The sequence below is a fragment of the Vipera ursinii genome, assembly GCF_947247035.1.
Source record: "Vipera ursinii genome assembly, chromosome: 6".
Classification (NCBI taxonomy): domain Eukaryota; kingdom Metazoa; phylum Chordata; class Lepidosauria; order Squamata; family Viperidae; genus Vipera; species Vipera ursinii.
The window spans coordinates 60,897,711-60,907,492 of NC_139515.1; the positions used below are offsets into that span (position 1 = coordinate 60,897,711).

Consider the following 9,782-nt stretch of genomic DNA (forward strand, 5'->3'; position numbering starts at 1 on the left):
GTAACTACAGAAAGCAAATTCATTCCCCTATTTTTCAAGACATCACATGAGGTTCATGGCTTATACATTACATAAGTTATTGAAAATAAACATTCCTGCACATCTGTCCAAGGATGCATGCAGTTGCCAAACTTAAAAAACAAAAAAATGAAACTCATAACATTAAATGGTAGTGTGATTTCCCAGTTTTACTACAGTAGCAATATTGTAGGATGGCTTGTGGCATGCATCCATGATAGACTCAAAAATGATGAAACATATGGGGCCTTTCAGATTTAACCTACAATTGTAGCCCTATAACTGGTATATGGCATTTCATTATATTAAATACACAGTGGATATTGCACTGTTTCATTAAAGGGTGTATCCTGAAAGGCAGTTTGTGTCTAGAAATACTGCCAACCAGTATACCCCGAGAGCGTTCCAGTGATTATGTTACCTATGACTTTTCCTTAGCTAAAGTAAAATTTACTTATTAAAACCAGAACTATCTAAACACTTCTGTAATTCTATTTTAGCCTTTGTGTTAAGATCTTTCAAAGGAGCACAGGAGTCAGGAAAGCCAGGTTTGTAATTCTTCATTTTCAAATAGTAATGCTGTGCACCTACTCTTTGCAAAATGTTATGACATATGGCACTGTGTGTGAGAGAGAGAGGAGGGGGGATTTTCTGGCTGATCTGAAATGATTCAGGAAAAGAGTTTCATTGTGAAATATATATCTTTATGGATATAAATATCAATTTTTATTCTGACATCAGTCTCTGCAGCATATATCACATCACATATTTTGCATTTTACTTCTTATGTCGATCTTTGGAAAAGTGAATGGGGAAACAAGAAGCTGTCTTAAGTTTAATTAGCAATTATAATTGCTTATAATCACTTGGTTCAATTCTTTAGTCTTCAATTTGGATTATCATTTTGTAGAATGCTTCCCATTTTTGCTTTCTCCAACGAGAGGGGGCGTCCACTTTCAATTTAGCACAGAATGATGTCCTGAGCTTTTATGTCCAATCTTTTAATTCTCAGATAACACAGCGCCCTATGTTTTATTGAAACTTCTTTCCTGATCCTTTAAAACCAGAAATGAGGGTCCAGCTTCTCTTACTCAGTGTTTACAGAGGGTTAAAAAAAAGTGAAAATGGTATCAAAACAATGCAATTAAAGCCCCCTCTCGCCTTTTTACATGTGATTGATGAAGTTAATTAGAATTCCTGGGAGTTTTTCATACTGTGTTCCATGGAACCCTAGGGTTCTGAAAATGACTAAGAAATTAAGGGAAGAAAAAGTCACTTTCTGTCTCTATAACTTTGCTCTAAATTGGGGGAGGGTGTTCTGATTTTTTTTTTAAACTACCAATGTCACAGCCTAAAAATGTTTGAAAACCCCTGGTTTCTTCCATTTGGCAAGCATAATAAACTATATCAAGAAATTACTTCAAGCACAAACTAAATTATAAAGTTAGAAATAAAAAATGTAACACTGTCCCAACACAGATACAGGTACACATCCAGGTGAACTAAGTGAACATTGTTGATACTGCTTTCCGTTTAGATGTATACCTGTGTGTGTTTATATGTGTGAGCTATACACACAAATACACTACAGCGGAATTTTGATAAGAAAGAAAGAAAGAAAGAAAGAAAGAAAGAAAGAAAGAAAGAAAGAAAGGAAGGAAGGAAGGAAGGAAGGAAGGAAGGAAGGAAGGAAGGAAGGAAGGAAGAAAGAAAGAAAGAAAGAAAGAAAGAAAGAAAGAAAGAAAGAAAGAAAGAAAGAAAGAAAGAAACTGTACTCATTTTGATTCCATCCAAACAATTATGTCAGTAACCATAAGAAACTGAATATGGCATCTAGATCATAAGAAGGGATTGTTCTCTTTTCTTCCATTGACATACTGTAGCTGCTGTTTGCTTTTTCTGTACCATACTGAGGAACTGATGTTTTAAAAGTCATACTGGCTTGTCCATTACAGAAAAAGTCATTTGTTCCTGCTCACTCCCTATTCCTCCTTGCAATGGGTTTTTCTAGCAACTGTGTTCATGTTTTTTCTTTTTTAAATGGGCCTTTTTGTAACAGAAAATAAGTCCATTCAAGGAGCTGGGCAAAAAGAGAGGAACATCCAGAGGACTGCATAAACAAAAGAAACCAGAAAAAGAAAGCGGAACACAACAGAATCAGAGATAATTGAAAGTAAAACGAACAAACAGAATATGATTCAAAGAGAAGCAAAGTGAAAAGCATGAAATGGATAATTGAAGTACTTTTGAAACAAACAATTGCTTATTTTCATTGAATGATTATATTAAATTACAATTTAAACATCATCAGGTAAATTGCTATTTCGTTTTGTGTTGTGTTGTGTTATGAACCAGTATATGTTGTCATCTGTCAGTGAATGTGATATATAAATTAAAGTCAAAATATCAGCAGGAACAAGAGATAATTAAGGTAGAAAGCTAAAGAATGGAAAGTAGTAAGAGGAAAATGTAATTCATAATTACAACCACCCAGCTAGCTTGAGAAAAACAGCTTTATTGGGCAAAGAAAGATCTTCCATTTCTTCAAAGATACAAAATTAGAGTGATATCATCACTTGATTTATAACCTAAGTGCCAAAAGGAATTCTTACAAAACATTCCAGAAAATATTTCTGAAATCACTATTGAGATTTTAAAATCCCAACTAAGATGGATTTTTAAAAATTAAGATGGGAAAAGTGTTGATGCTTTTGAACTATGATGTTGGGGAAGACTCCTGCAGTCAATTAAATAAACAAATGGATCATCAAACAAATCACCCCACAGTTCTCACTTGAGGCATAAATGACCAACTTCAAATTATCCTACTTCACATCCATTATGCAAAGACCTTGCTGTCTGAAGAAGGCTCTAATGCTGGGAAACACAGAAGGAAAGAGAAGACAAGAGCAATCTGCACCAAGATGGATATATGAAGGGACGCGGTGGCTCAGTGGGTTAGGACGCTGAGCTTGTCGATCAGAAGGTCGGCAGTTTGGCGGGTCGAATCCCGAGTGCCGCGTAACAGAGTGAGCACCTGTTACTCGTCCCAGCTTCTGCCAACCTAGCAGTTCGAAAGCATGTAAAAATGCAAGTAGAAAAATAGGGACCACTACAGTGGGAAGTTAACAGCATTCCGTGCGCCTTTGGCATCTAGTCGTGCCGGCCACATGACCACGGAGACGTCCTCGGACAAGCGCTGGCTCTTCGGCTTTGAAACAGAGATGAGCAACGGCCCCTAGAGTCAGAAACGACTAGCACGCATGTGCGGGGGAACCTTTACCTTTACCTTTTATATATATAACTAATAAGTATGCAGAGGAGATAAGGCAGGACATCATCTGCTATACTGTAGCAGATGTAAAGAAGGAGTAAGAAGTGACCCAAACTCAAAGCAAATGCATTGGAAGTTACAGTGTCACAAAAATCACAGTGAGAAATCTTCAGATTGCAACAGGTGAGAGAAACTCTAGCTAAACTGAGAGATGACTGACCCTGTCACTCTCTTCTCTGTCATGACCACATTCTTTCTTGTTCACATTGTGACAGCAGAGCTTTGCTACACTGTTGACAAGGCTTGCTTACATGTAAAACTCTTAACTGTATCAGTCATAAATTCCCAATATATCAGCTATCTCCTAGAGTGTTGTTATTTGATGGGAAAACAGTAGACACCATCAGTTCATTGAGATTTTTCTTATATCCTTTACCTTGTGATAATCAACTCTCAGGATTTTGAAATTTGCCACTTTCAGAGATATAGTTGAGGTGCATATTCCTGCAAACCAATGATTAGAGTGGTTCCAATTAGAGCAAAATTAATGATATAGAGCAGAGGTTCCCAAACTTTTGGGCACCAGGGACCAGTTCCGTGGAGAGAGGTTTTTCCCCGGACCGGAGGGTGCGTGGTTTTGTGTGCTGCCTGCATCTCATGGATGGGGCTTTGCTTGTTTGTGAGGACTGGCTGTTGGCATGCCATGGCCCAGTACCAGTCCATGGACCGAGGGTTGGGGACCCCTGATATAGAGATATTTTTTTAACAAAACAGAAGGTGATATGTGCTTGGAGAAAACAAACATAGATAAAAATTTTAACTGAAATATTCGTTCATCTTTAAAATACTTTAGGGTTAATAAACTCATAATTTGGATAACATATTACATAGTTAAATTGTTTTAGATATACTGGCTAAGAATTATACTGTTCTATTGATTTATTGTTTTAAAAAGCGGTTTTAGTATTTCAATTGTTTGAATTGTAAATTGCCTAGAGTCACTGACTGACCATCACAGAGCTACTTCCCACATCTTTGGTATATTTTTTTCAATGAGCACCAATGATATATAGGTTTTTAAATAAGTTATCAAACAAATGTCCCATTAGACAAACTTAAAATTTCTTAAAAGTAATCTAAATCATGATCAAAAGAATATCAGCACTGAAGCAAGCACACATATCAGTTGAGGGACTAAGACCTTGAGTAGCGTAGAATTAGACTCAACCAATAGCAGAATTCATACATACAATATTATCATTTAAAAAACCTCCCTTTTTATGACCTACCCCTTAATTTGGGGTAGAGTGAGGGCAACTGGATGGAGTTGAGCATTTACTGGCCAGATGCTCTTCTGACACCTAGATGGAGTTCATAGCACATATTTTTTTTCTTTGAGCTCTAGGAAAGAAACATCTGCCACTACCCAGGATTGAACTCTCAACCTCCTGAGTTGGAAACAAGCGTCTTCACCACTTGGCCACCATGCTGCTCACACACATTAAAAAAAGAGTATTATCATTGCCCCCATTTATTGATGTATTGAAACATCATGAAAGGCAGTCTTCTTCAACCTGATGTCCTGCACATATGCTGCAATCCAATTAATTTAGAGGAAATCAGGTCGAAAAAGGCTGCCGAAAAAGGAAGCATCTCAGGAGATGTTTTTGATGGGGCTGGAATTGTATTACTATGTGCAAAATTATGTCACTCAACCTTTCCTAACTTGTTGCCTTCCAAATATATTAAATTATAACTTCCACAGTCCCTAGATAAATATGTTGCATAGAGTCAGAATGCATAATTTGTTTTAAAAGTAGTCAGAGAATAAGCTTTCCACAGGCCACCTACAGTATATTGGGATGCAATAACTGGAAATATATTATGTGGGGGAACAGAACTAACTAACTAACAAAATTAACTGCTGATGATTAACATTTAACACTGAAATGTGCTCATCAGTTCACATGAGGCCAAACTAAGGCTGTTCTTGTATGATGTGAAAAAAATTTAAACAATTCTTGGGGGGAAATTGAAGTAAAAACCCTTTAAAAATTGGATTAGTGCATTTTCTCAGAACTGCCTCTATTTAGATTCCAAGCCTGCAGGCAGTGTTTACTTGCTTGTTTGTTTTAATGAAATTATTGTATGGCATCCAGCACTGAACCACTTTACGGATAATAAGTACAGTCATCATTTGTGCATTTACAATCTCTTAGTGCATTGTTCCCACTTTTAAAATAACCTTTGCAAGAACAAGGGCTGTCAAGCTCCTCTTCAGAAAAACATCCTGGCTAGAATTATAAAGATTCTAATTCAGATTTTTGAGCCTCATAGATTTGCCTTGAAAATGGCTTTCCCCCAATGCCCCCACTGCAGTCAGCTACGCCTCCTGAGCTTTAGACTGTCAGTACAAACATTTGAGGTTTGGCATAAATGACTTACAGCCCACTCAAGTGACAGTGAAATGGTACCAATCATTAAATGCTAGGGCTTGGACAATGGAGAGCCACATTTATGGATGGGAGAATACAACCACTTCTTTCTGACATTAATCTATTCTTCATCAGATAGAAACACATAGGAATGGTGGTTCTTGACCACTCTGTGACTTGGAAAGGCAAAACGCTTTCTGGAGCTCAATTCACTTGATTCTTTTCTACCCTGTTCAGACAGGCTGTGCTTCTCTGTCTCTTAATTAAGCTGGAAATAGTGGCAAGCTGATGGCTTTGAGTTGAGCAGAGTGTGAAGTGCCTGTGCTATCCCCAGAGAGCATATTAGAGTAAACCAAATAGACTAAGAATTTCAGTTAGCTAATGAAGGAGAATTTACATGGAAAGAGAGGAAGAGATGGGAGAAGGAAGTGGCAAAGGCAAGAATAGTCAGGAAAGGAATGGGCAGTTGAGAGGGATAAAAAGAAGATATATTTCATGTGAAGGCCAAATACAGAAAGACAAAAAATAAAGAAAACCAAAAGAAAATAGCAGAACATTAATATCTATCTAGTTGGAAGTAGAGAAGAGCAAGTTCAGTTCAGGACATCCTCTTATTTTTTATTTTTAAAAAAAAACAAAGCTACATTTGCTTAGAAGTGAACACATTCACATAGCTGAGTCCTGATAATTTAAAAAAACAACAATGCCCAGCTTTTATCTAAAAACTACAATAGGACAATGCATTCATTAGCATCCATGTATGCAAAATGTCACTAAACATTTTCCAGAATGGGTACAGAAAGTTGCAGAACAAATAGATTTCATTTTGTGTTAAATGAAATGAAATGAGCCACTACTCCCATTTGGTTCCACCAGCCTTTGGTGCCACTGAAGACTGAATTTAACATAGACTGCTCTAATTTAATTTGTACAACTCTTCCTGCTTCTCTTTCTCAAAATGTGTACATACTACAAACTTTTAACACCTATATTTTTATTTTTTCATATTCTATCAATTTTATTTAACATTCAGATTAAAGATTTAAAGATGAAATCCGGATGCTTAAAAGTTTGAATGTAGTTTTGACATTTGGTTGGTCCTAATATATGTGGTTTTTGGATCTATTAGCCAACAGAGCTTTTTAATGTCTCTCTCATTTATTTGTCCCATTTTCAAGTCAAATACCAAATAAGCTTAATTCTAAGATACTGGCTTCAGTCTACCCACCCTCCAGTTAAGATTTATATCCCACAAAGTCTTCATTCATTGTTTGCACTTGTGGTGGTGTAAAGCCTCATTTCACCTTCTTAAGTTTTCAATTCAGCATTAAATTGCTGCTACTTGATTGCATTGGTGGTTTGGTGGTCACATAACTCACAAGTCCCATAGGTTGCCAAATTCCCTAGGTAAACAAATATGGGTAATGTCATGTTGCTGTCCACAACAGATATCCTAGGGGTTGCAACATGATAATTATCCATCCTTTCAAAAATTTTACAATTTTATTCCAGGATACTGAATTATTTTTTTGGTTTCAGGTGCCCATCAGTCCCTTACCTGTTCATGATGTTCAATGCCCATGCTGATGGTGTTTACGAGGATTGCAATCATGATTCCACGATTGAAGTATTTGCTTTCCACAATTCCCCTCAGTTTGACTCTAATCTCTTGCCACATATCATTGCAAAGGATGAGCTGTCCCTTCTCTTCTCCATCATCCTCTTCTTTTTCCAAATCTGTCTTAGACTCCATGACTCCTTTCCTTCCATCTCCCTCTTGGTCGCAGGCTTTTTCTCCATCTTCCTTATCTGAATTGACACTATCAAGCACAGAAAGTCTTTGGGTTGCTTCCTGTTGGGCCTTGTAACATTTGGGGCAGTTGCTGGGTTCAGAGACCAATGTCTTGGTAGTAGGCTGACCAAGTCCTTGACGCATGTAATCAATAGAAGAATGTTTCTGGCAACGTGCTGGTTAATAATACATGAAGAGATTAAATGTAAGGCTTAATAATGTCCTTTTCATAATACAGTTCTACATCTCAATATTTAATTATGCAAAGCAAATGGGTTGTTGGCCATTTTAATGGAGAAGAAAATGAAGCATTGGAACTGCTAGAGTTAAACATCTCATCAGAGACTTTAAATGGAGATTGCTTGTCTCTAAGAGATATGCTCTACTTCAGCCACAATAGATTGCACTCAATTGTCTTCAGCTATGTAGCATGGATGGAACAATTCTCTAGACTGCAAGAATTATTAAATAAGGGTCATGACCTATATGTAATATACTGGAGATTTTTTTTAAAAAATTAAAAGCTTGTTTCTTTAAAAACTAGGGAGCCTTATTGATCTCATAACAAAAATATTTCAAATATTATATACTGTGCATATAAAATATGGTAAGTCTGACTTTGCTACTACATAATATGTCAAATCATCCAAAAAAAGCTTATCTTGGCAAATGGAGCAGAACTAGAAAGGCATATCTGACTTGAGAAGCATATAACTTTTTTTTAAAAAAATGCAACACTGGCAAAGTCGCTTATGCTGATTTGCTACAACTAAAATACTTTGTAGGGTCTGAAAAAAGGTCATAGCTCAGTGATAACCACATGCATTGGATGAAAAAGACCACTAGATCACATGAGACTTTAGTGATTATTAAGGTGATCTTGCGAGAATTCAGTGGCAGTGCATCACTCTTCTCACATGGAGTTTTGGAGACAACTGGCTAGAACAAATAATAATAATAATAATCCATCTGATTTCACTAAATAGATGATGTTCGAATTGAGAAAAGATTGCAAAATACTTGGACTTGGTTACCCAACAATAACAACTGTAAAAATACTTAATTTTGTCACACAAAATCACATAAGATCCTGGTGGCGAGTTCCCAGAGTCTTGTCAAATTTCTACATTTTTTTGTATCCGATGCCATTGAACAAGTTCATGCTTGAAAAGGTGACTGATCTCTACTATTGATGCCTCTTATCTTTTTCATAACAGCTAGTAATTTGCACAGTTGAATTTATGTTTCCCCACTTCATATTCTGTATCATTCTCTGCTGCTAAATGAAGAATTGTACATACTGTATCCAATAACATACCAAATAAACATGTTTATTCTTAAATATATTCCCCTATGTTTTATTCATCTTATATAACAGGGGTCCCCAACCCCCAGGGCCGCACAAGCAGCGGTTAGACTACAGTACTGCAGGCTACTTCTGCTGACTGGCTGCCAGCAGTTTGGCAGCTCAAGTCTCATCAGCTCAAGGTTGACTCAGCCTTCCATCCTTCCAAGGTCAATAAAATGAGGACCCAGATTGTTGGGGGCAATATGCTTACTCTGTAAACTGCTTAGAGAGGGCTGTAAAGCACTGTGAAGCGTTATATAAGTCTAAGTGCTATTGCTATTTGCACATGCATGAGAACTAGGTTGTGCATACGAAACCCACCCACCCCTGCTGCTACTGTCTGTCCATGGAGTCAGAAAGGTTGGGGACTGCTGCTATATAGTTCCCTCCATTAACCTAATTATAATAATTGTTTTAAGTAGGGGTGGAACATAATTTTTTGTTATGTAATGCTGTTTTAATTTTTTTGGCTATTATACAAATCAGCATTCAGCTATCCTTCCTTGAATTATGGGATGCAGTTCCCTGCTCAAAATGCTCACACTTTCCATATGTTTCCAATTAATAGAAATTGGATATACCAGTAATCCCTGAGTTACGAGCATTCACTTAACGCTCATTCAAAGTTACGTGATGAGTGCCCCGTAGTGCTTATGAGCAAGTCCCACAGTTATGAATATTGCAGCCCCATAGCAGTCGTTCGCCCTTACAAGTGACTGCAGTGGCTCTGCAACATTCACCCTGGTTATTCCTTCCCTCCCCACCCTCACCCAGGTCTCCCTAGGCACCAGGCCTTCAATATTCAACCTGTGAAGATTGAGATCCTTCGCTTTCTTGGCTGCTCCAGGCCTTCAGTACATTTGCAGAGAATGGAGGCCTAAAGTAACTCAAGATCATGTGAGATCATTGGGGCAA

The 9,782-nt window shown here is 37.3% G+C and overlaps 1 protein-coding gene across 1 annotated transcript in view; it reads right to left on the bottom strand.

Moving 5' to 3' along the window:
* Positions 1 to 9,782, bottom strand: part of CACNA1I (calcium voltage-gated channel subunit alpha1 I) — a gene marked incomplete at both ends in the record, with an annotated part of 335,073 nt that overhangs the window by 68,434 nt on the left and 256,857 nt on the right. The window contains one exon of the mRNA XM_083365368.1: positions 7,286 to 7,695. Within this exon, the coding sequence (XP_083221494.1) occupies positions 7,286 to 7,695 (410 nt within the window). The remainder of the gene's footprint in view (positions 1 to 7,285; positions 7,696 to 9,782) is intronic.